This window comes from Pseudochaenichthys georgianus, chromosome 9, assembly GCF_902827115.2.
Source record: "Pseudochaenichthys georgianus chromosome 9, fPseGeo1.2, whole genome shotgun sequence".
In the NCBI taxonomy this organism is placed as follows: Eukaryota; Metazoa; Chordata; class Actinopteri; order Perciformes; family Channichthyidae; genus Pseudochaenichthys; species Pseudochaenichthys georgianus.
In genome coordinates this window covers 6117530-6145241 of record NC_047511.1, presented here as the reverse complement: position 1 = coordinate 6145241, position 27712 = coordinate 6117530, and the positions used below count along the sequence as shown (strand labels likewise).

General features: G+C 40.5%; 1 protein-coding gene across 1 annotated transcript; it reads left to right on the top strand.

Moving 5' to 3' along the window:
* Nucleotides 1-1344: 1344 nt before the first annotated feature.
* LOC117452438 (serine/threonine-protein kinase A-Raf-like) lies at nucleotides 1345-27649 on the top strand. The gene is given in 17 exon segments (XM_034091075.1): nucleotides 1345-1426; nucleotides 2853-3069; nucleotides 3447-3550; nucleotides 6431-6533; nucleotides 6720-6874; nucleotides 7389-7487; nucleotides 8119-8263; nucleotides 12344-12371; nucleotides 12500-12630; nucleotides 12748-12950; nucleotides 13824-14000; nucleotides 15085-15131; nucleotides 15274-15392; nucleotides 22138-22269; nucleotides 22814-22867; nucleotides 22870-22950; nucleotides 23105-27649. Coding segments are annotated over 16 exon segments (1830 nt in total). The 5' UTR covers nucleotides 1345-1426; nucleotides 2853-2958; the 3' UTR covers nucleotides 23246-27649.
* Nucleotides 27650-27712: the final 63 nt, after the last annotated feature.

Here is a 27712-nt window from a genome sequence, read left to right as displayed (position 1 = left end):
ATTGTCCTAAGTATTTTAGTTTTTAAGCTCTTTAAGTTATTTTGTATAGTTAAATACAAATTGGTGTTGTGAAGCTGACAATTGAGCGGCCCACACCAAGCAAGGAGGCAGAGGCAGCACGTCCCAAATATAACCCGGTGTGGGCATTTATTGCAGCATGAACACAATACACATAGCCTCAATCCTGCTGCTGCTGTTCACGTGGGCACAGCCTGCAGCCACCAGGATCTCACACACACTACCAGCCTCAAAACAGACAGGGCAACATACCCTAAATACACACACTAATCAGCAATTCGACACAGGTGGGGGGGGGAGGAGACAACACAGGGCACCAGGTGCACACACTCAACAGCCACAGACATGGGGGAAGGGGAACACTTTTAACATGAAACCAGGAAACAGAGACAGACAAACTATTTACATAAATTACATATATTCCCATGCCATGTTTTTAGTGCTATATTACCCGTAACGGAGGCCGAGATCGATGGGCCCAGAGATCACCTCCGTTACAGGTGTAAATATTTGTCTTTATTCTTTTGTAATGCCAAATAGTTTGTAAAAAATACTTTCTTTTTATTACATTTATATTTTTGACCCACTCTGACAACTTATTCTCTTAGATTGTTTATGTCAGCACTCAGCACCACCAGACACCAAAGCGTGTGAACGTACCTGGCAATAAACTTGTTTCTGATTACTTTCTGTGTTTATGGTATCCAGTTTGGAGCACTGCTATAGTTTCTTTAATATATTAAATATATATATATATATATATATATATATACTGTAAATATCCACAGTGTCATTAGGATGGCCCAACCTCTTTGAAACTCTTTTGCAAAATGTGTTTCATCAGTAATTTATCTTTTCTCTGAACTCTTCTGAAAGATGGCTATTTGCTTTAACTAATATAGCCCACATGCCTCTTCACCCTCTAGGAAAACTTAGATATTTAGAGACGTTTTACTTATGCTCATGCATTTACAATTATATTGCTTGTTTGTAGTAAATAGTCAGCACTGTTCTTGTTGTCCTTAGTTTGAATCTTTATGGTTTATTGCACTATTTGTAAGTTGCTTTGGATAAAAGCGTCAGCTAAATGTAATGTCATGTAAAAACCTTTTTATCACTTACATTGTTTGGTCCCTACTGTCAATATTGTAATAATAACTAGGCTACTACTTAGTTTCCTTTCGGTACGTGCAGCACAATGTGCACTCCTGCTTTGTTGGGATGTATTAATAGGCTATTACTGAATATCAGTAATGACAGATTAAACATGACGGTGAATTGGCGCCACCCACTGGCCCTTTCAACCAATCAACCAATGTGGGCGGAGCAGTTCGGAGGTTTTCCGCTTTCCACGAAGTTCTTGACAGATCTGATTTCAGATTGAAAGAATTCAAAATGGCTGCTACAGGTAAGCGTTTTACTTGTATCTAAACTGTAATAAACATTTTTTTGACGGAAGGCGCTTTGTTGTTATCCTGGCAACTGTATAGCAACACCGGTGTGCAGTTTACAGTATGTCGATTAAATAAGTCACTGCTGTTTATTTTGGGAAGACACATAAGTACTCTATAAGCTGACGCGGTGGTAGAAACCCCACTTTGGCTAATGTTAGCTGGCTAGGAGTAGCTTAAAAACACTGTACACTAGAGTAAATTTAACTAGCCTCTGAGTTCTCCTACTCCCCTCAGCATTTAACCAGCTGACTCGCACAGTTTCAAGTCGAGCTGAGGAAATTACAAACGCAATAATAATATTGCATCGTTAGCATTAGCGTACATTTTTTATTACATTAGTTTATACCCTCATCGTACTATCTTCTACAGTTCTTAAAGTAGTTTGCTAGTTAGTTTAAATCCTTTAACTAGCGCTCCGAGAGAAACATGGCCTTCCAAACTCGAGATGTCATGTTGCTTAGCAGGCAAAGCCCATGCTAAGCTAAAAGGCTATCGTTAGCAAGCATTAGCATGCGAGTTGATAGCAAGTTTGCAGGTTTGCAACTTTGTCTTTCAGCGCTATATCTCTACATGCAATTATAGCTCGTCGGCACATGCACGGATGTTTCTGTTGGTGTACGTGTGTAATTGTTATGCTAGTTAGCATTAGCTTTAAACATGTTTCTCGTTTGTATGTGCCGCTAACTGACCGGGTACGTGCTATCTCTCTTGTATTACCAGAACTAATTCAGTATCTGTGCATACACGGTTTTCCTTGTCAGCAACACATGTTTCTATATGGATGCATTAAGACTGATGCCATTCCACAGAGTTTGTTTGGTGTAGCCGACACCAAGGACCTACCTAACAAACACAGTATTTTTGGTAAAAGCGGTGGGAGGGTATAGTTGTATTAATTAACCTGCACACCCCCTCTAATCAAAACTCGTATGCAATTTAGCTTTTGAATTAAATAACCATAAACAGGCAAGCGCTGCCAATTATCGTTGCGTAGTGCATTTTGTGAATTCAAAACTATTTATTTATAATTGTCGTGTCCATATTATGCATGTAGGCTGGTATTGTGAATGGAGATATAGTCAGAAATAGTTGGTCGTGATTCATAGCCATTTTAGTTATGGACATCGTTGGTTTTGTACAGCTTTGCTTGTTTGCATGTGCTGTGATCATGTATAGTGTTAAGTGTTTTTGGGACAGGCTTTCTGCTATGTGTTAATTGTTTCTTAGTAATGGAACCTTTACCTTCATCTAATAGGATGATGGATCATCGTTATATCTAGGACAGAAAATTGCCTTTTCCCCTAACAACGGCATCCACCTTATTCACACAGGAGGTAGTCTATATTGTGTCAAAACTGAAATATGTCCATGTCGTTGCAGGCTCCAAGTAAAGGGCTAACTCTCTTGGATCCATCCCACTGCGCATGAAGCTCTCCTAAAGAGGTGGTGTCTAAGTGCTCCTTGTCCCAGTTCCTCCCGCCTCATCATGTCCTCCACCTCCTCCTCCTACTCCTCCTCAGGGGAGACCAGTCCGGAGGATGTACCCCGAGGTGGGGGCACCATACGGGTCTACCTCCCCAACAAACAGAGGACAGTGGTGAGATGATTTGCTTTACTTGCTTCTAATCAATCACTCGGTTTTGGATTACCATGTGAGAAATGCGCACACAGTTGTGACATTTTGTGGAGGTAACATCAGTATGGGACCAGCAGCTGTGTTCACTGCCAAACGTCAATGTTGTCTTTAAGAGCTTATGTAGTCCAAAAAAGGAAAAAGTGATCTGTGATCTGTAAACTGGACTGGAGTTCTGTCATAACATGGATAATCTGATAACAACATGAACTCAAAATGTGCAGCTGTCATTTTTGTCACTTTTCAGGACTTCTGGTATGCATTCTTTTTTCCTGTGTGTATATGGCCAATGATTTTCTTTTCAAAGTCGCTTTTGTTAAAATGCAGTTTCCTGTTTTCAGGTGACTGTTCGCCAAGGACAGACTGTGTACGAGAGTCTAGATAAAGCTCTCAAAGTGAGAGGCCTGAGCCAAGACTGCTGTGCTGTGTTTCGCCTGCTAGAAGGGTAAGATTGCTTACTGTCCTTTGAATGTCCTACACCACCATATAGGGATAATGGATGCATTCCTAATCACCAACATAAAAGATGAAAGGGCATCGGCAAAAAATAAACATAAGTCTCAGATCTGAATATTGTAGACTGTGTTCTTTTGATATAATTGTAAAATAATAAGATTGAAGAGTAAAAATGGTTGCCCATTCTTTGTGTTTAAAGTAATTTAAACATGCTCATAAATGCAGTTCCTCCTAGGCCTCTTTCTGATATACGACTGGCCAATCCTCTTGTATCAGCTGGTCTGTTTAGAGCAAGGATGGGCAAATGGCGGACCCTCTTTTTGCGGCCCTCAGATTAATTTATAAACAACGTAATTTAATAAAAAAATATATATATATTTTTTTACTTGTAGTACTGATACCGTCCACTAGACTCATATTTACGTCGCGAGCTGCGTAGATTATTTCAAATACCGCAAAAAATCTGTGACGCATTTGTGTGTATTGTGTTTGTTTCCCGGGGAAACCCTCACAGGAAACACCGGCTGCTGTTATGCCTGCTGTGACGTTAAGTTGCCTCTTGTAATTATGCCTTTACAAGCTTAAAAGTTGTTTTTATCATCTGAATTTGGCGAAAAAAGTTCAATATTCTTAAAAAGACTTTGTTTATTTGAAATCAGATGAAAACAAACTGTCACGGACCCTGCCGTGTTATCTATGATTACTATGCTTTTCATTCATAATGTCATCGGGAGGGAGGGGGAGTGATGCTGAGGAACAGCAGAGTGCGGGCTGACGGGTGTCTGTGTTGACATTCCCCTTATTGTGGAATAAGGGGAATGCAGAGACTGGCTACAAGTGTTTTAGGTTCAAGTTAGACAACTAATGTCTGGGTTAGTGTTCATGACTTCATGTTTATGTCATCTAATGGTTAATCTCAATACACACACATTTTCCGCGCTTTCCAATAGTTTAAAAATAGTTTGCATGCCACTTGTAAAAATGAAATAAAATTTCTGTGAACTGATATTTGTTTAGTGAGCTTTCTAGAGGATGTTCCCATTTTTTGGGGATGTTCCCTTTGATTGTAAAATGTCAATGAAGATGTCAGACTTAGTATATTTGTTAATAATTACATACAACACATGGAATTTGTGTGTGTGTGTGTGTTCCAAGTGAATCTGCGGCCCCCTGGTGGCCAGTACATCAATGATGTGGCCCCCACCACCATCAAAGTTGCCCATCCCTGGTTTAGAGTCTTTTGTTATAATTTAAATATCAAATAATATGTTTAAATTTTTTTTTGTAAACCGCTATTTACACCCTGTAGCTTAAATGAATAATAAATACACTTTATTTATATTTTATTTAAGCTACAAGTTCAGTGAACTGACAATTTAAATTACAGTAAAAAGAGTTTAAATTGACAGAATTTCTCTCGTTGATCCTAATGATCTGGCTTTTATTTATATATATATATATATAGGTTGTGCAGATGTGTGTGTTATTTAAAGGGACATGTTGATTGTAGTTTCATGATTCTTGCCCTGAGGACCTAAGAATTTATTGCGGATATTTGTAAACATCTCCAAAAAACAAATCTGACTCGACAAGAAACTACATCAGTCGGATAATCAAATGGCCCAGGTTAATCTTACTTCTATTTAAAGCAAACATAAAATAATAACCCTGCTGTAGGGATGGGTATCATTAAGGTTTTAACGGTACTGCTACTTTTATCGATACCACTTATCGATCCGGTCCTTTAACGGTACTCTTATTGGTTCTTTTGGAGAAAAAAAAGGTAAACAAATTGTGAAGAAAACTAACATTGCTTTTTATTTAAATGAAATACATAATATTTCACATCAAAAAGAAACAACAATGTTTTAACAAATCGTATTAAATAATCTGATGACAGAACTGTAAACAGAATAGCTGAAACTTTAACAAACTAAATAACTCAGTTACCTCTAATCATTAACCCATGTTTTTATAATTGAGTTAACTCTGTGTGTTGCTGCTAGCATACATAACACCTGACGTGGAAACGTTACTCGTGGATGGGGCTACAGAGCTGCTACAAACCGGTGCATTCCTCCGTCTGGATCTGGAGCACTTTTGCTAAATGTTTAGACAAATTGCTCGTGGTACCGCCCTGACATGCTAAACTCTTATTGCACTTTTGGCAACGAGCATTGTCCACATCAAGACGGGTAAAGTTTAACCACACTTCGGAGCGCGTTCTCTCCGCCATCTCCTCCGTGTGTGTGTTGCTGCATGTAGCAGCTGAGCAGCTGCGTGTGTGTAACCTGCCCCGCCCCCTCGCAAGCAGGCAGGGGAGAGAGATCTCTCGACTGGATTGGAAAGATCAAAAATACTAAAAAATAATCAGACGTATTTTGCAGTCTTTTTGCATATTAGAAACGGAGTTGGCGACACTAAAACTGCAATATAATGTTTGTGTAGCAAAAATACATATGACGTATATTTTGTACATGTCTCCAGTACCGATAATGTCGGAGCTTAACGGTACCACGGTCTTTAGTAATTCAGCCCCGGGGCCCGTTTAACACCGGCTCGGTACCCATCCCTACCCTGCTGTCAGCGGGGGTCTAACCCAGTTTTTCGACAGGCTTCCTTTTCTTAACGTACTTGTGTGCATCCTGTTTACCTGTGCAAAAACAGATTATTTGTGACATTTCAAGTAGAAGGAAATTCAGTTTTACTTGTTCACTTTGTTCACTACTTGTTTGAATCATATAAGTCATATAATAAACTATGTTTCATTATAGAATACGTCTATAATAATAGACGTTTCAATACCTTTTCACTGTTTAAATTGCAGTCTCAAATTCGGAGATTAATACATTTTTTTATGCGTTTCCAGACGTAAGAGACTGACGGACTGGGACACAGACATCACTCCCCTGGTTGGAGAGGAGCTTTTAGTCGAGGTTCTGGATGATATTCCCCTCACAATGCATAACTTTGTGAGTAGCTGTGACATGTTTTTTTGGCTTCTTTGTTATACCTTATATTAACAGAGGGCAAACCTGTAAGGAGCTGGCTTGGTTGATATTCCACTTTATATTTGGGTTCATAAATATATATTTTGCTTGAATGTTTCTTCAATGTTTAAGGTGTAATGTAAATGTTGTGGCTTTTTTTCTGTGCAGGTACGGAAAACATTTTTCAAGCTGGCTTACTGTGATTTTTGCCACAAGTTTCTTTTTAACGGCTTCAGATGTCAGACATGTGGCTACAAATTTCACCAGCACTGCAGTAGCAAGGTCCCTACAGTGTGTGTGGACATGGACACAGTGAGCAAACGGTGAGTTGAGGAAGTGTTCAAAATCGTCAATGAGGGCAATATTTCTCCCTGTTTGAGTGAAGGGAAGTTTTTTATTAAGATCAACTCCAACTGCACCTGTGTCAATGGATGGAGTCATGATCTTAACTCAAAGTCGACATACTATCTTCTTTAGAAGCTTGAAACCACATTTCAATGTCTTCTTCAACTTGTTCAGTTTTCATAACTGTTTCCGAGGGACTGCGAAGTTCATTAACACAAAAAATATATATGCTGATTAACAGATGTCTCGTTCACAATGTATGTGAAATATAAAAGTCTAAACAACAAGTGGGTGCAATACAAACATATAAATACACAAATATAAAAATCAGGTTAACAGCATAGATCATAAAAATGTGATCACTCTGGGTAGGTTGAATATAGTTACACGTAACGAGAGTTGCACCAACTTCCTTAAATCGGTCTTCCTTTGTCTGACACCTTGTTTAAATTTTTCTTTGGTCTTATGCCTTTTCTCTTATTTTTTTGTCAGGTGTGATCCTAATCTCTGCACAGATGAGTACCCACGGATACTATTGCCAGAAAGTTCCCCATCGCAGAGCAACCTAGCCTTAACCCCAGAGCCTGCTGGGTAAGCTAACCCTAACAAATAAAATTCAAGTGTCAGTTAAGTCTTTAGGGCCAAATTCAATGTCTTTCCCGCCTCGTAGACACAGGGCGTCGTGTGTGTGTGGTGTGTGTGTGTGTGTGTGGTGATGTGTGTGTGTGTGTGTGTGTGTGTGTGTGTGTGTGTGTGTGTGTGTGTGTGGTGTGTGTGTGTGTGTGTGTGTGTGTGTGTGTGTGTGTGTGTGTGTGTGTGTGTGTGTGTGTGTGTGTGTGTGTGTGTGTGTGTGTGTGTGTGTGTGTGTGTGTGTGTGTGTGTGTGTGTGTGTGTGTGTCACTGGACAGACCTTAAAGCTTTGGGTAACGATAGCTCTTGATGATGATAAATGATCACATTTACCGAAGTTGCGTAAAAATGGAACGATGCCTTAAGAAATGAATACGTTGTTTCTCGTCACTTGACAAACTTGGTGCTTCTGCGTTACAAAAGTTGAACCATATGTAACTGTGTGCAGCATTTTGATGGCGCCTTCCACACGTGTACCCACACGTGTACATTGACAGCACTGGATGTAAGTGAACAAGGGTGTGTGTACGACCCCTTAGTCTGTGAAATTGATATTGAATTATAAAATGTGACTATTTGCTTGATTCCACAGGATGGACCTCCTGTCTCCGACTTCAGCCTTCCGCTTTCCTTTGCTTGGTGGAGATGGGCAGTCTCTACAGAGGCATCGTTCCACCTCTACTCCAAATGTTCATATGGTCAGCACAGTGGACCCTGCTGGTGTCAGCATTATAGAGGTCAGTGTTGGTTGCCTGCTTCATGTTTTCAGTGTCGTCTAATGCTAAAGAGACCTAATTGTATAGAATGTATGTACCTGTTCAATGTGTAACAGCTCAATTGGCTGTAAAACCTAAATCGCACCTTGTGAAAAGGAAAAAAGAAGGCTCCAGTGTTTCCCCTAGGATGGAGTCATAGCAGCGGTGCTAAGGCACGTGGGGCCAGCATAATGTGAGCGCGGAGCGCGTGGAATTTTTTTGTGCGTGCGAAGTGCGCCCCGCCAATTTGTTTCTATGTGTCTGCCAGCACAAGAAAGGCTCTTGTGGCCTAGTACCAGTGCCGGTTCTAGACAATTTGATGCCCTAGGCGAGATTTTATATGTAAAGATTAAATGAAAAATCTCTACAAAAGACAAATACACTACAGAAACTTATTGACATAGGCAATATACGTCAAAACGGCGTCAAATGTATTCAGTATTGTATGGACATGTTTGAATTGGGGGGTGGACGTCACATCCTCTAGGGAGGTCCGGGGGTATGCCCCCCCCGGGAAGATTGTTTTGAACATTTTAAAGTAAAATGCTTCAATCTGGTGCACTGAGCACACAATTACTAGAGACCTGATCTAGGGGGTACAACTCTAAAACACCCGTATGAAAAAGATCGGTTTACATTTTAATAATCAAATAAGTATGTGAACATAACCAATAACCTACCATAGCCAATAACAAATAAATGTAACTTATTTTTATTTTTTTGTTCATTTATATCTTATTTTAACCGGTTAACATTTATTTATTTATGCATATTTTTGTATCTCTCCAACTTTAAATGATATTTTTGGTTTACTGTCCTATAGTATACATTGGAATGATTTCAAACCTGTTTTTATTTATCCTAATAATTATAAAGGAGTGCCTTGGAAATATGTGTTTACATAATTTGTAAACACATATCTGTTTGTGACCCACTGAGATAACTTAGACTAAAATTAACTATCTAAACACTCAGAGAGTCCCTAACCTCACCTGAGCTGTTTATCTCCACCTTGTTGTTGAAACAGCTCCTCCTCAGCTAGCTAAGCAGATGCTAATAACAAAAATACAAGTAACCGTTGCGCTCTCTCTCTCTCTCTCTCTCTCTCTCTCTCTCTCTCTCTCTCTCTCTCGCTCTCTCTCTCTCTCTCTCTCTCTCTCTCCATACACACACCCTCCTGAGCTTGAATGACACACAGAGACCAATCGAGGGCTTTGATTTATGATCGGTATGGAAGTGGCCATGTTGGCAGGCCACGTCATGTAGACCAGTGGTTGCCAACCAGTCGATGTGATGCGGGTAGATCGCGGACCATGAGAAAAAAAATGTAACAAATGAAATAAAAATAAATATATTAATGTTTGAAAAATACGTTTTTAGATGTAAACCTATCATCCACCACCCCGTTAGCAGGTGCCACTTGATTGACGTATATTTGAGACACCTCAATAAGATAATACATTAACCGTGCTTTACCTGAACCTCATCATGACACAAGCAATTTCCCGTGTTCAGTGAATGCAACAGAGGCAAGTCACCAGACCAATCAGAGAGTTGCATGGAGTGTGCTTGTGTCATTCAAGCTCGGCTCTGGGTGTGTGTGTGTGTGTGTGTGGCAATAGCGCATTTAGTGTGATCGAGAGAGGGAGAGAGAGGGACCGGTGCTAGCGGGAACCGTGATGTTAGCATCTGGTTAGCTAGCTGCACTAACGGACATAAGGAGCTGTTTCCACAACAAGCTGGAGGAGAGTCCTCCCCTGTCAGACTGAGGGGCTCAGGTGAGCTAAAGGACTCTTGAGTGTTTAGAACGGTTTTCTCACAAATTATTCAAAAGATTATTTCCGCGGCACACCTTCATATGATCATTATAGTTATACAAACAATAAGGGAATAAATGAAAAACAGGTATGAAATACTCTATGGCAGTAAATAGGGGTGTAACGGTTCACAAACATTTCGGTTCGGTACGTACCTCGGTTTTTTGGTCACGGTTCGGGTTCGGTACGTTTTCGGTACAGCAGAATTTTTTTTCACAAAACAAAACATATATATATATTTTTATTATTATTAAACTGTGAGTAATGTATTCACTCAAATAAATACAAAATATAATAAAATGAACATTAAGGTGCAGCATTTCGATGAACTGAAATAATCTGTATTTGAACTTTACTGTACAAGTACTCACAAAACATAAACTATTAGTTTTGGGTTTTTAATAATTATTAAACTGTGAATATTTACTCAAATAAATACAAAATATAATAAAATGAACATTAAGGTGTAGCATTTCGATGAACTGAAATTATCTGTATTTGAACTGTACTGTACTAGTACCTAAGCAGCCAGTTTGACATTATGACTTGCTTGTCATTGTATTTTCATGTGCTTTAAAGAAAAATGAACTTTTCCACATTGCTTGCCGAAAGGGCAGATCTGCTGGCACTAGCAATGTATCCTGCTGTGGAGAAAACCCTCTCGCTAGGGACAGAGGTAGCAGATACAGCCAGGTAGCGCTTTGCTAACATGGCAAGATAAGGATATTTGGCGTTTGTAATAGCATTGGCTCGGTCTGAAGTTTTTGCGAGTGGTGGAGGCTCAAATGCTAGCGGGAGTTGGGTTTGCACTTCAGTCTTTTTTCTTTTGGTACCGGTGATATTCACGTTCGGGTGATGCCTTTTCAAGAGTGTGCAAGTTTGATGTATTGCCAGCCGCGTAACCAATGTTAGTTGAACAATGCCGACAAACAGCTTTGGTTTGGTCCACCTGTCTTTGTCCGTCATCCTTGTATGTAACTGCGAAACCAAAATGTTCCCAAACCGGAGACTTCAATGATGCTGGAGGATTTTCGAGCTCAACTTTATCTGCGTTCGCCATTAATTTTCGACAGTTCCTCAAATTACTGACTAAATTTGAACGCATCCCTCTGACCAGCTCTCATAGCATGCCCTCTCATCCAATGGAATGACTTGCTCGCTCTATGACGCGATGAGCCCAATGTGAGGAAATTACTCTGAATGCTGCGACGCAGCACCTGAGATTACTTCCAAGAAGTTGTTCACGTTCTCAATTTTTTACGTTTAACGTTATATTCGTTCGGTACACTTCGGTACACACGTGTACCGAACCGAAGGGCCCGTACCGAATAATTTCGGTACGTGTACCGTTACACCCCTAGCAGTAAAACAAGAATACAGTTTGAAAGGGGAGTGATTTGTAAAATATCCATAAAGAAAAAGAAAATCTGTTTACGGTTCTGTTTCATCTGGGTGTTGAGAGATGTATCCATAGATCTCTTCATGTTGCTCTCAAAGTGCACCAAATTGATGCTTTCAACTTCAATATTTAAAAACAAATCTTCCCGGGGGGGCATCCCCCCGGACCCCCCTAGAGGAGGTGAGGACACCCCTAGAGGAGGTGAGGTCCACCCCCCACTCATAAAAAATAGCACTTTACCCCTGCCTATATGCCGTGAGCTGATTATGGAGCCTTCATTGTAAACCCACATTTGTGCTGCGTTGCGTTCACAATACATAATTTAAAAGAAATCGCCAGACCAGCAGGCCACGCCATCGGGAAACCTCCCGGTCCTCCCGATGGCCTGTCCGGGCCTGCCTGCCTGCCTGCCTGCCAGTGGCAATGTCTCAAGATTTAGCAAAATACACCTTTTTGAACATACAGTAACACAAATACTACAAATCCACATAACAAACAACCGAAAAGGGTCGGCACTTATTATTATTTATAAACAATATTTTGGTACCTGGCTGGCGCCCCCTAGCAGCGGCGCACATATCAACGGCGCAGCGCCGCCGCTATTTGTATATAGGGGAAACACTAACCAGCTGTGGTGCATCAGAAATGTTTATCCTTGACCAACTGCTGACTAACTTCTTTATATAATTTCCACTACAACACCACAAGTCTAACGCATAGCTCCAGTGCTTGAAATGGCTGGTCCTTATGAAGTAGGCAAACCCGACCTCAACACTTTTTTAGTTACCTGTGTAATCGTTTATCAAATTTGAATGTATAATATTGGGTTTTTTCTCCTTTTTATAGGAAGCGCTAAAATTCAACAACACAATGGGTATGTGATTAAAATCTAAGAAAAACAGTTTTGATTTCCTGCTCCCTTTCAGAATTGGTATTCAGTTGTAGTTTTATCTCTGCTCTTTTTTTTTAAGTAATCGGTTGTCCTGCTTGTCATGCCTGCAGGTCCTGAGCACTCACCAAAGCCCTCCACCAGCCCACCCTCTTCTCTGTTCACCCCAGGGAGTAGACCCCCAAAGTCTCCCTCAGAGCATAAGGAGCGCAAGCCTTCCTCTTCTGATGACAAAAAGAAAGTGGTATGTAGTCTTTGACATTATTCTCAGGTCATTGGTTGACCTATTCACATTGAAGAAATCTTGAGGAAAGGGGTTTACATTTAATTACATTACATTAAATCTCATGTGATGTTTCAGCACCGAGGGGGCTACAGAGACTCCAGTTACTACTGGGAAGTCCACTCTCGAGAAGTCAACATTCAGAAGAGAATAGGTGCAGGTTCGTTTGGAACAGTCTTTAAGGGCAAGTGGCACGGAGACGTGGCCATCAAGATCCTGAAAGTCACTGAGCCAACGCCGGAACAGCTGCAGGCCTTCAAAAATGAAATGCAGGTCTTACGGTAAGAAGTGCTAACTTAAAGTCTCTTTTATTCAAAATGGGGCTTCTTCTGTGTTTTGGAAAATGTATTGAGACTATCATTCAAAATGCTCAGTTTAAACAAGACAAAACATGGTCATATGCTTTTGTCATTTGCTCTGCTCACGGTAGTGTACAAAAAAAGATTCACAATCAAAACACAACTCTATTTACACATTCCATGACACATAGACAAGCATGGATAACAGAAATAGATGGTCTCTGAATTACAGTTACTTACACTTTTTTTTTTTACAGTGACATAAGAAAGAATATAATCATTGCCATACACAATAATTCACAATCAACAAAGGAGACAGACTACCTGCCACTTCATAGTCTACTTATCAATGCAACATTTACATACCAATACTTACAATTAATGTTCCTTTCTATGATCCCTAACGTCTGAATTGTGTCTGCTAATACACTGCAGGTTCATAAGTAATATTGTCTTTAACTTGACCACATATTTTCAGTTTAATTGTCCTGACTTATAAAGTACCAAATTGTCATTGCAGCGTAATCTGAAACACAATGTGAAAAACATTAATATTCCTCCTTAGTCCTTTTGAGTTCACATGAACTATGTAATATCACACCCAAATGTCTAAATTCAGACACACAATTTTAAACAAATTGTTACAGGGATAGTCAGTGGTGCATATCATCTGAATTCATAGAATTGTTCCTTCATCATAACCTATTTAATAGTACATTTAAAGAACTCTGTCGCAGCCACTTTGACTGCGATCTCAAAATGAACCAGTATTAGTCAAACATGTATATGACTCAATCATAACAGTTCCATCAATCTTTTCATTTCTGACACTATTGCCATTTTTGTAATCTTCAGGAAGACCCGCCACGTCAACATCCTGCTGTTCATGGGCTATATGACTAAGCCCAACTTCGCCATCATCACTCAGTGGTGTGAAGGCAGCAGCCTGTACCGCCATCTGCACGTCACAGAAACCAAGTTTGACACGATGCGTCGCATTGATGTGGCTCGACAAACAGCACAGGGCATGGAGTAAGACCTTCTTCTATATTCTATTTCCGCATCACCACTCAACCACTGCTGATAGGATTATCAAATGCTAGAAATCACGTTTTAATTTCACGCAATTTTAAGCACTGTAAGAATGATAGTCCGTTTCGATTGAATAATTATTCCATGTTTACTTTTGATAAACTTGTTTATATGTTGTCAAACTTGTTTCAGCTGTAAATTAGAAGACATTTAAATGGTTTTTTAGTATTGTTGGCCATAGAGAGTAGGTGCAACGGGAAGCAGTCAAGACTGGTTACACAGTAGAATCTCTGAATCAATCAATCAATGTTTATTTATATAGCCCAATATCACAAATGTTACATTTGTCTCAGTGGTCTTCACAGTTTGTACAGAATATCAGTATGACAACACGACACCCTCTGTCCTTAGACCCTCACATCGTACAAGGAAAAACTTCCGGAGAAAACCCACAGTTTAAAGGGGAACATGGGAGAAACCTCAGGGAGAGCAACAGAGGAGGGATCCCTCTCCCAGGACGGACAGACGTGCAATAGATGCCGTGTGTAAATCGAAGAGATAATACATTTACAGCATATAGACCGAATGTTAGGAAATGCATGTGTCTGTAATAAGAAGATGAATCCACGAGGATGTCAGCAATCTTGTGGGAGCCATCAGGGAAGCAGCATGGTGAGAGTCAGGCAGGACCGCAGAGACTGGTTCAGCCACGACTCGAAGTCCAGGACTCAGATCCAGAGCTCAGGATAGAGGATCCAGAACACACGACCACAGCAACAGGATCATCCTCGACTCAGGATCCCGGCGTATATATGGACACAAAGAAAAGATTTGGGGGAAGCTGGGTTAATCGGAACATGAGAGTACACGGGTACAAACAGCCAGAAAGACGGAGTAAGGTGCCCCCCCCCCCCCAACAGTCCAAGCCTATAGCAGCTAAACTAATGTGTATACATGCACTCCCTTAGGATAGGTTGAGGGAAGAATAAGCTGATGACGTAACCCAGAGGCTCTCTAATATTGTGCAGGATCTAATAAGTGGGGTCAGGTCTTGTAAAAAAGATTTTATTTCCTCCCCTTTCAGTTACCTTCACGCAAAGAACATAATTCATCGAGACCTGAAATCAAACAGTATCCTTTTGTTCCAGTGTTTTCTACAGAAAGCTTCCTTTCGACACCTCTCCCTTCTTATAATCTCTTGCTTGTTAATGGTTTTTGTGGGAAGTAAAAACGACCAGACTTTGTTGTTATGTTTCCTGAGCTGTTCTGCTAGATATTTTTCTCCACGAGGGCTGGACTGTAAAGATCGGTGACTTTGGCCTGGCCACAGTGAAGTCTCGGTGGAGCGGCTCTCAGCAGGTGGAGCAGCCCAGTGGATCCATTCTGTGGATGGTAAGCCTCTCTTCACACTATATGATGACTGTGAGTCCATGAAGAGACATCCAATGAAACTATTGTCACCTTTTCTCATTGTAAGTCATTGGAAAGTGAAGCATAAATGTAATCGGGAAGCTCTCTGATTCAGTTCTCTCATATTCAAAGTTTATAATATTTGATGAATATTTGTAACTTTTTTTAGATTATGTAGTATTAATCTAAAAAAGTAGTATTAGTAACACTTTTCTATGTGTTATTTATTTTATGATAGTGATAGATTACTTTGCTTTTTGATCCACATTCGATTTGAACAGTTTTCAACTATTTTAGAAATGACAAAAGTCTTTACAGTAGAAACAACCAAACCTCACAACATTTTAAAAGTGGTTCAAATATAGTATAGCAACTCATAGTTTAGTCCTTAGTCCTAGTAAACACTTATTGTTTTTCTTTAGATTTAAACATTATTATTTCCTTTGGCATGTGACTTCATCGGTTACATATCTCCATGTTTGTGATTGAAATGAGATATTGTGAAATTCAACTGATTTTAAAAGTATGGATCTGGTGTGATTTGACTGAGGGGAACATCTTTTAAATCCAATTTAAATAAACTGATTTAACTACGGACTATCCTGTAGACATGCTAAATAAAAACATACGAATAAGATTTGAACCATTATCAGAGCACTATCATAATATCTTATGACTATCAGAGACTGGATATATTTCTCTCACCTATCTCCGCTACAATGGGGAAATAAAATGACAGGCCACAATTTACTTTGCATGTAAAAACTCATTGTTGTGAGTGTGGACAGAAAGGCTACATGTTAGCTTAGCCCAGGGGTTGGCAACCCGCGGCCCACAGGCCGCATGCGGCCCTTTAAGCCCTCTGCTCTGGCTCCCTTGAGTTTAGACAAAAATAAGAAGGAAATCAAATAAAAGTATTTGTAGGACTATTTGTATTTTGTTGCATGGTTGAAAATGTTTCGTATCATGTATTTTGAGGTGATACTGTGATACATAAATAAAAAACAAAACGGTTTTAATTAGGTCAACTAAAATATGCGTCACATCCTGCTCCGGTCCCGCGCGAGCGCCTTTTCTTGGAGGCGAATAACCCCCGGCTCGATGAGCGAACTATGGATACATCAAAGAAAAGTACCGGAGGAACACAGGATGTAATTCTGCGTGGACAGAGTTATCTGCTTTCACAGCAAACGATGCTGGTTTACCGGTATGTTTGATATGTAGAGAGAAGTTGTCAACGGTGGTGCAGCCTTTACGTATCGAGGGAGAGGAAGCCAGCTGACGATCTTCAGTCATAATTCAATGGGTTATGTAATTTATTTCAGAAAACACTTTTTGTTATATTCCATGGAATGCTCTTAACGTCCCGATAGCAATGCATATATTAAATGCTTTGACAATAAATACATACAAAAATTAATCTGTGGAAGCCGTAGCGCTGTAAAAAGCACGACCAATCATCTGCCTCGGCCCGGCTAAAATAACTGGATGGCCTACCTGCCTGTCAGCCTTCCATCTGTGCACAAACTTATCTCGTGCCCTCATTGGTCATGTGCGCGTTCGTGTGTGTTGGAGGAGGGGCTCTGTAAGAAAGTCTGAAGGAAGAGGCATATTTTTTCCGGTTGTGTATTTTCAAATTCGAGCGCACTCGAGCTGGTTTCTCCATTCTTACCTACCCTACCTTTAACTCTTTTTAGGGTGCAGCTATATGTTTTATTTATTTCAAAGTGGGCCCATTTTAATAATATTTTTTTTCCCTTCAAATGTGCAGAGGACTCCCCAAGTGCTGTGTTTAATTTATTTTAAAATAGGCCTGTGTATTATTTTTAATTCTCCTTATAAGAGTTCTTTGTTTCTTATTAGAGGTTAACAGTTTTATATCATGTAATAAATAGCCTAATAAATGCAAAACAACTGTAGTTTTTGTCTGATATAACAATAAAAAACTATGAAATATGTTTTGCGGCTCCAAACAAAAAAATGTTTTGGAAAAAGGAGCAAAATGGCTCTTTTGGTCAAAAAGGTTGCAGACCTCTGGCTTAGCCTGATAGATCAGAGGCCTGTACTACGAAGCAGAATTTTCGCTTAGCCGGCTAACTTCAGGGAAAACTCGGGGTTTCCGGTCCTACGACGCTGGTTCTCTTTTTAGCGGGCTAGATCTCCATGGTGACTTATGCTGAACGGCTAACCAGGTTAGGTTGCAGGCTAAGAGCTCAACTCAGTGAAAGCACCGCCTGCTGACCAATCAGAGCTCAGTGTGTGGAGTTTAAAGCGATCAAGTCATATTACAGGAGAAAGGAAATACAGAAAAGCTGCCGTTGCAGGAAAGACGGCCGGCAAAAATCACCGACTATATCACCTCCCATCTTCAGAGCAATCTGACTGTTATAACATTAGCGTTATGAAAGCTTACTTAAATATCTGCCACAACATAAGTAACCGGATCAGAGTAACATTAAGTACAGTCCGCAGCATATCACATCATAATGTATCATATATGTCCTTATCTGAGTCAGCTGAGCCGTATCTGGCCGTGCAACACTCACAGTGTCACAGACTGTATGCAGAAGTATTATTTTAAGCAACACATTAAGTTGACGAAACACTCGACTCAAATGTAATTGAAGTCAGATCGTGTTTTAGACGGGGCAGTGATATCATAAACCTGTTAATGTACGCATTCAAACACTTTTTCTGTTACCAGCTGTATTCACCTTGCAGGTGCAGCTATGTGGCTTTGATCCTGGATCAAGTGTTTAAGTCATGGATGTTTAAAGTTGAACTTCTTCATATGTCTAATATTATAGTTGACTTTTCATTCAGGAAGTATGACGCTGCGCTGTCAGTACGCTTCTTCATGTTTGTGATTGGTCGAATGCTCCAAATACCACCCCTTTCATGTGAACGCGCACCTAACTAGATAGGACACGGCTGGCTTGAGCGATCCACTTGATAACCCGCGTCGTAGTACCGTTTAGTGAGAGCGCGTATGTTTTGGATTAGGCCAACCGGCTAACTCAAACATATTCGTCGTACAGGCCTCTGATCTCCATTCAGAAAACACACATTTAAAAAGTGTTTTGCCTGCAGTATTGTAAGAAGACTCGTCAAAGCATTAATTCATGGTTTTTACTATCCGGTATCAGTATGTAGTTACTTCGGCATCATTATGAAATGTAAACGAGTAAACACACCTGACAGCCGTAGTCAAACTGAAGCGATTAGAGCGATGCGAATATTCACTTTTAAACCTCACTGTTGCCGGAAATACATCCCAGAAGGATACATTAGTGCAGGGGTAAGGCAAGGCAAGGCAAGTTTATTTATATAGCACTTTTCAACACAAGGCAATTCAAAGTGCTTTACAAAAAACGAAAGACATTAAGAAAATGGCATTTAAAATCACTCATTAAAAAGAAAAGCTAATAAAATAAACATAAAAAGAAAAAATACATGGATAAAAGTTAAAGTGTAGTCTAAGATATGAACAGTTCAATTAAAAGCAGCAACAAAAAGAAAAGTCTTCAGCCTGGATTTAAAAGTAGTCAGAGTTGCAGCGGACCTGCAGGTCAGAAATGTATTTTGGGCCTAAACCATTCAGTGCTTTATAAACCAGCAGCAGTATTTTGAAATCTATTCTTTGACACACAGGAAGCCAGTGTAAAGACTTCAGAACTGGAGTGATGTGATCCACTTTCTTAGTGTTAGTGAAGGACTCGAGCAGCGGCGTTCTGAATCAGCTGCAGCTTCCTAATAGATGTTTAGTGAGACCTGTGAAGACAGCATTGCAGTAGTCGAGTCTACTGAAGATAAAAGCATGACAAGTTTTTCCAGATCCTGCTGGGACATTAGTCCTTTTAATCCTAGATATGTTCTTTAGAGTGATAGTAGGCTGATTTAGTAACTGTTTTAATGTGACTGTTGAAACTCAGGTCAGAGTCCATGACTACACCTAGATTTCTGGCTTTATCTGTTTTGACATCGCAGGCTGAAGCTCAGCGCTAACTTTTATACGTTCTGCCTTGGTCCAAAAACCATTACCCTCAGTTTTATCTTTGTTTAATTGGAGAAAGTTCCTGACACATCCAGTCATTGATTTGTTCAATGCACTTACTCAGTGTTTGAATTGGAGCATAGTCTCCTGGTGAAATTGTTACGTACATTTGTGTGTCCATCCGCACAGCTATGGGAACTTATTTTGTTGTTTTTCATTATCTGAGCCAGTGGTAGCATGTAGACGTTAAAGAGAAGAGGCCCCAAGATGGAGCCTTGAGCTACCCCACATGTCATATTTGTCAACTCAGATGTGTATGTACCTATAGAAACAAAGTTTGTTATGTCCTTTAAGTAGGATTCAAACCAATTTAGAACTGTTTCCGAAAGTCCCACCCAGTTTTCCAGTCGGTCTAGTAATATGCTGTGGTCAACAGTGTCAAACGCAGCACTGAGATCTAATAATACTAACACTGAAGTTCTGCCACTGTCTGTGTTTAAGTGGATGTCATTAAAGACCTTTACAAGAGCAGTCTCAGTGCTGTGGTTTGGACGAAAGCCTGACTGGAACACATCCAAACAGTTATTTAAATGCAAGAAATTACTCAACTGTTGAAAAACAACTTTTTCAACAGTTGAGTAATTTCTACTAATTTTACCTAGAAATGGAAGGTTTGATATGGGCCTGTAATTGTTCATTACTGAAGCATCTAGATTATTCTTTTTTAAGAGCGGTTTAATGACTGCAGTTTTCAGGGCCTGTGGAAAAATACCTGAGTGAAGAGATTTGTTTACTATATGAAGTAGATCTGAGGCCATGCAAGGCAAAACATCTTTGAAAAATCCTGTTGGAATAATATCAAGGCAGCAGGAGGAGGACTTCAGAAGTTGTATAATGTCCTCTAGGTTTTTATCATTAATCTGATGGAATTGTGTCATGGTGTTTGACTTGATGTTAAGTGGACACAGAGACAACACATTTGCTGTTCCTGATGCAGAGGCACTGACTGCTTGTCTGATTTTCTGAATGTTGTCAGTGAAGGAGGCAAAATCATTGCACGCCCTGGTGGATAGAAATTCAGAGGCTACTGACACTGGGGGGTTAGTTAGTCTGTCGACGGTAGCAAACAAGGCACGTGCGTTGTTTTTGTTTTGGTAATGATGTCAGAGAAGAACGATTGTCGTGCGTTTTTCAATTCCAAATTATAAAGGCCAAGTCTCTCTTTATAGATTTCAAAGTGAACCTGGAGATTTGTTTTTCGCCACCTGTGTTCCGCTTTTCGACATTCTCTTTTTTTCTGTTTTCACGGTCATGGCCTTTCTCCATGGGAGATATTTTCTTGCCAGACACTTCCTTTACCTTAGGAGGGGCAAGTGTGGAAGAAAAATTCTGAGTAAACATTTCCCTAGTATTTTCAGTTAAATATCGCTTTGTGGTTACCTCTTTTTGAACAGAAATAGAGCTCTCAAAGAAAACACAGGAATGGTAAGAGAGTGCAACATCAGTCACCACAACCTTAGAGATATTCAGACCCTTTGAGATAATACTCAAACTTTTTTGCTAAACGTCCACTTGTGAATTTTATACAAGGTCACAGGTCCGGATCAATGCCCGAACCAACCCCAGAAACGAGCTGAGCAACGAAACTGAAATTAAGAAGCCGTTTTGGCGCGCTATGCATGGGGCCCCCATGCATAGCATGGGGTTTCCCGACATGTCGTTGCAGTAAATTAAAGGGCGTTTCATGTTGTCGTTGCTGTGGACATTCTTAATCTACCTTCTTTGGGGGGCCCCTTCTGGACCAAGCACTTGCCTCCCTTGCCTGTGAACAAACGGCTCCCCTGTATACCACACACAACACACACACACACACACACCCACACACACACACACACACACACACACACACACACACACACACACACACACACACCACACACACACACACACACACACACACACACACACACACACACACACACTCAATACATATAGTATGGTTGCTTGAACTAGTGGGAGAAATGGCACTGTTTGTCTGTAGTCAATGCCTTGAACCTCGGCAAAAAAGGCATGAGAAGCATTAGAAAGTCAAGGTAAACTTGCGGTTAACTTGCGGTCTGCAATGCGTGTCACGGTCGCGCACACAAGTAAATACATATGCACGTTCATTCTCACAACGCGTCAGACATAAGAAAATATACATTAATTTACATCAGAATCAGAATTTTGTAATTTTTTACAATTTAAATTTTTTATAATGGGACACAGGGTTCGGTCCGGATTGATTTGCAGTTCGGTCCGGAGTTTGAGAAGTCCTGCTCCATCTTCACTCCTAGATGTGCAATTTCAACATTGGGATGTCCTTCAAGATATGACAGTCTGGCTATAGACAACATTTCACATTGACTCTGAATAATAAGATAGAAACCCAGTTCCTCTGTTATTTGATGATCTAAAATAATTGTGGTGCACCCTACTGCCTATATTTTTATGTAAATGTGGAGAAATAGATCTTTTATGTAATGTATTCCTTCGCTTTTAGGATGCATTTCATACCCTCGCAGGTTTTATGGGGAAACGAGTGCTGATGTTAGCATAGAAATATTTGATGTATTTAAGAAGTATCAGCCTATATATTGAATACTTCAATGTGTAACTTTGGATTTGTTAGGTCACGACACCTCATTGAGTAGTGCTTACTCTTTTGTTTTTTGTATCTTTTGTCTTTCCTAGGCTCCTGAGGTGATCCGGATGCAGGACACCAACCCATACACGTTCCAGTCTGACGTGTACGGATACGGAGTTGTGCTGTTTGAGCTGATGTCAGGGACCCTGCCTTACTCGAATATCAACAACAGAGACCAGGTTTACTTTAACACTCCTCCTCTTGTGTTTATGTGCTCACAGGGTATATTCGTTTGACTTTTCTATTTTATTTGATAGTTCACAAGTTTTAGTTTGGTTTTCGTTTTTCATATATTTAGTTTTATTACAGTTATTTAGCTAAATGTCTCCATTTAAAAGACTTCTGCCTTAACCAGTCTCGTGCTACTCCTCAAAGTTTTCTCCACACATTCATGGTGTTACCCAGTGAGTTAATAAACCAATGATTATTTTGGAGCTACCCCTTTTACTGTAAGTTTTATTCATGTATTTTTTCTTTTAATGTTTATTGATTATCTTTGCTTTTAATGACTGTTTTAAATGCCATTTTCTTAATGTCTTTCATTTTTGTAAAGCTCTTTGAATTGCCCTTGTGTTGAAAGGGGCTATATAAATAAACTTGCCTTGCCTTCTAAGTTAAGCACGTTGAAATCACCTTCTCTTATTGTGACGCTAGCATTGTTGCCCTTCACAAGCAGCTCTGTCCAGGTTTCAGCATCAGTTTCCCTCTGCTTTCTTTCCTCAGATTATCTTTATGGTTGGACGTGGTTACTTGTCTCCAGACCTAAGTAAGCTGTCCTAGTACTTCACCCAAGTCAATTGAAAAGGCTTATCATTGACTGCCTGAAGTTCAAACGTGACGAGAGGCCCTTGTTTCCACAGGTGAGTGGACATTTCCCATCTTGTTGTGTATGCCTTACAATTCTTGTTTTTAGTGTACCAGCTGGAGTTCCAACTGTCATATCTTAAAAACTTTTCAAAATGCAAGGATGAGTGTTCACAACCTTTTGACAAATCCTTACCTTTGGTTCTTCAGATCCTGGTATCCATTGAGCAGGTTCAAGACTTGCTGCCAAAAATAGAGCGGAGTCGCTCGGAGCCGTCGCTCCACAGGGCCGTCCACGCTGAGGACCTGAACCCCCTCCTGTTCCACACCACCCGGCTGATGCCTCTCTAAGCTCCCCAGCCATGGGGAGGGCGTCACCCTTTAAAAAAGACCACAGCATTCCGTGCCTCGGAGAGGCTGACTGTCCCCCACCCCCTCCCACTCACTCCCTGCGCCTGCAGAGCCTTACAGCTGCAGAAACAACCAGAACACATGTTTTATCTGATATAGAATCTCCTTCCCTTTATTCAAGTGAAAACAGATGTGCTGATTAAGTCTTCTGGATCTAGACGCCTCGGATCAGTCCACTTGAGAGAAAAGCCATCAAACTGATGCATTTCATGACCTGACCTACAAGGAGGTGTTTTAGTTGCTTTGAAGAAAAGGTCAAAAACGCACCCTGCAACATTGAGGCAGCCTACTCACAGCAGTGGAATAGTGTAACTATAGTGTACGGCATGCTAGAGCTGCTGTTCAGGTCAGCTGATCAGATTCCATCATTCAAACGCTCAGCTGCCATGCGGCCCTGTCAGTCTACGTGTGAAGCTAGTGATTTGAAAACAAACTGCCCATTTGACATTTTATCTCTCTTTATATAAACCTATTCTATTTCCCTGCTAGCATGAATGTCATGTTTCAACCACATCAAAATAATAAACATGTGGAGGCATATGAGAGTAAGAAAGTTCAATCCATTGCCAGTCTATAAGAAAATGGCAACCTTCAACACTAACTAATTTAAAAAGTGTCATTGGAAAATACAAATGAATGATAGGAAGTAAGATGGAAAAAGTATCTGGGTGCACAATAAAGCAGTAACCGGCTCAAAAAGAAAAAGGAGATTGTCTGGAATGAAAATGTGCTTCTCTTGTTGATTCTGAACTATACAACAACAGGACACATGTATCTAGTTTGACTCATGTTCTTCAAAGTAACTAAAGGCTATCAGTTACAGGTAAACTGATATTTACCCTGCCCGGCTGGGTTCATTGTTTAGCTTGTTGTATTAAGCTTCGCACTGAATATAGGATTACATCGTTAGGACCAACAGTTTTGTAGTATACACAAAAAGGTTTGTCTGACCATTTTATTAATCATTCTGATATTGAACATTTCCAAGATATAAGTTTCAAATCATCATTTAAGTTTCCAGTTAAGAAGAAAACCGTCCTTCTACCCCCTGCTGATCATCGGATAGATGGCACTTAAAGCTAGAAGAACATTTCAATCAATTCTAATGAGGTAAACATGTAGCGTCTACTTCAACGGCAATGTTGTCCACAGACCTCGGTGTTGCTCTGCCCCTTGATACGCGGAGACGCACCTTATAGTTCCATGTTTGTGGTGAACATGAAGTGAAATTGAAGATTGTTTCAAAAGAATGTCATCACATGTTTGCCTAATAAGGAATTGACAGATCATAGTAAGTTGCAGTCTTAATGTAAATGGTTGGTTAGTTATTGCTGCTACGTTTGTGTTCTGTGTCTCTACGCCTCAGACACTGCAGCCCGCTTACAGCTTCATCAAGTCTGAGCAGATCCTTGCTAACGCTCACCGTGGATCCACCACTGGAGGATATTTGAGGGTCATGTCGGCACACACTTGAACTAGTACTGTAGCTTTTGGGAGTGCATTAACGCCGAGTAACTGGAGCTGTTTCCCTTACACACATGTAGCCAACAACAGGCGAAGTGTTCTCACTTGGTCTAAGAGAGGGGTAGAGCATGCAGCAGGCACATCATGACATCGGCCATTTAGCCGGTTCGTCATTTGGATAACTTGTCTCTTTTGTCCTCAAATTGGTCTGAATCTTTGGAGTTGGCTTTTATCTCGCCCTTTATCAAGTTAGACATTTGTGTCCGTGGCGTCTCCATGTAAAAGACCCTTCCACATTATGCTCGGCTGTTTGGTTTCTTCTGGTTGACACTGCCCAGCTGTGAAAGGAAAGTCATCAAACACGCCCACTCGCTAGGTGTGAGAACTCTGGTCACATATGGGCTCAAATCAGATTTCCACAGACTCCGCACTTGGAGCCGTCAGGGTGAAGTCCGCCTGTTGTCTGGTCACGTTGATTTGGACATTTCTCACACACAGCTTTTCTGGGTGATGACTGGATCATTTCAGGGTTCCAGTGCATGTGATGAAAACCTGCTGTAACAGCTGCCAAACTCCCCACTTTGTCTCCAGCAGTCTCAACATTACAGTTTTCTATTCACGGAGTAGCTCTCCATTACGCCCACAGTGATGGTAATTATGTGAGGAATAAAAAATGAGCTTGAAATTCATTCTTATTGTGATGTCAAGAGATTTGTTTTATCTGTCAGATTTTCTGTTTTTAAAACGATATTTGAAATTGACCGATTGGCCCCGATTCCATGCTCTGGATGATTGGGTCAGCACTTCAGCTGCTGATGGTCAGGATCAGGTTGCATACTTTAGGTAATGCAAATGGTCCAGTTGTTTCACCTGGCTGGCATGTTATGTGGATACTTGAATACCTGTCTAGAGGTTTTGTTGCAAAGCTGTTGTATCACTGTGATGGAGTTGCAGCTTCTGTGCAATGTGTGGGGGAGCAGACTTTGTCAAACCGACTGAGGGAGCAATAAGGATGAGCTCAGTGTTTCCCGGTGCTCAGGAACAGAAGGAAACAAACACTCACTTGTAGATGATGGCTCACAGTGTGATCAGTAATCGACTGTGATTCACTGGGTAATGATCAATAACGATGGTGGAGGCGATGGTGCATTTGAGTTGTAATGAAGTGTTCCGTGTTCCTGACGCATTATGGGCATCATGTAACATTGGAAAGGCCTCACAACAAGCCTCAACTGTTGGTTGTCTACCTGTGATGGGTCTGCAGTTCTTTCCCAACACTTGTCCTGTTCAGAACAAAATGCATCATGGGAGTTTATTCATTACAGGGGAATTGTTTTGGTTCATGCTAAACTCTTTAACTAATGTGGACACCTCATCAGTGTCAGTGGCCTGGGGAATTCTTCCTTCCACTGAGAGAAATCCACCTGGATTTAAAAGTAACATCTGAAATAACTAATTGAGTTTTCTTCACGGCGACGGGTTAGTCGCCTGCTCTCTTGCTTGCAGCGGTGTTTGAACGGCTCAATAATACTGAGTTCTCAGCTCTCATATGTCATTCTCTTGGAAGTATTAGCTTTATAATACTACTGAGTGGTTTGGATTTTAGTGTCACCCTCAAGTGTAAATGGACCAGCTGTGTGGGGAGGGGGGGGGGGGTGTTGGGTGTTCTGTGAACTGTCTTTTCTCCGCTGTATATTGTATGCATCAGTCATTAATGAACTGACCGCAGACCAGATATTTAAACCGTAATATTTGAATGTTGTGAAGATAGGGGCTGGGTACCCTTACTGTTCTTACTCATTCCAGTTCTTTTGATGGTTTGGGGGGGGGGGCATTGGTTTAACCTGTTGGGGTGGGGATCTGTGAAGCAGAGTTATGAAAGACTTAGTTTCTGTCTTTATTTATTTGTGTTCTGTGAGGTGGTTAGATGTTGGCAGAGGGACATCACTCTCTACAACACTCGCCATCGCTCTCTAACAAGAATGTTTTTTTAGGCTCGGTACTGTCTGCTCCTTCAAATAACTTTTGTTCTGATACTGTCTCCTGCAGGGGCATTTGTAGTGACTTGTCTTTTAAACATCTTAAGCACAAACTAGATATCACACTTTTTTGCAATATTTTGTTCATAGGTTTTCACTACGATAGCATTTGTTAATAACAACACTTCAAAATACTCGTGATATGGGCTGTGGCGTTTAAGTGTAGCTTTTCAGTATTGAATGGCCTTTTGGCTGCTGAATGAAAGAAACCCACCTTTTTAAATACAATGCTTTTATAGTCTTTCAGACAGAATGTCCATGATGCACTGGTGGACCAGGTTTCCTGGAATCTAAGTCATACGTGTATAGCCTCACAGAGGGACTGTGTAGTGGAGAACTCATTACTTCCTGTTCAGAAAGTGAGGCGTCGCCCAAAGAGGACAGTTCATCTGGTATCCAATGGCAACAAATGCCACAGTTACTGAACATCTTTTCAAATGGACCTGAACGTTTGGATGACAAAGAGGAGCCTGCGCTGCTTCTGGAGACGTCCTGGCGCGGCCGAGGGGAAACAGATTAACAGCTGCTTGTTTCGGAGAAGAAGGGGCGGAGCGATCTGTATCGGAATAGATTTTTGTCTTTCCATATCTCTAGGTGAATTGCAATACTTGTGTTTATAGTTTCTGAGGTGTCAGGGGTGTTCAGTTTGCAATAAATGGTATATTCTTCTCTGTACAGTTACATTTTTTAATTACAAAAATTGTACTTTTCTCTATTTTTGTGTGGTTTCAAAAGAACAAAATTATTTGAAAGTGTAAATGATATCTTAGTATTTTTTTAGTTTTGTCGTCTTAAAATATTGATGCAGGATTTATTCTTCAAATAAAAGCAATTATCTGTGTTACCGGCTTGTTTCCAACTGTTTGAAAAACCTTCGCTTGTCTTTCAAGTCAGTTTGTTTTAT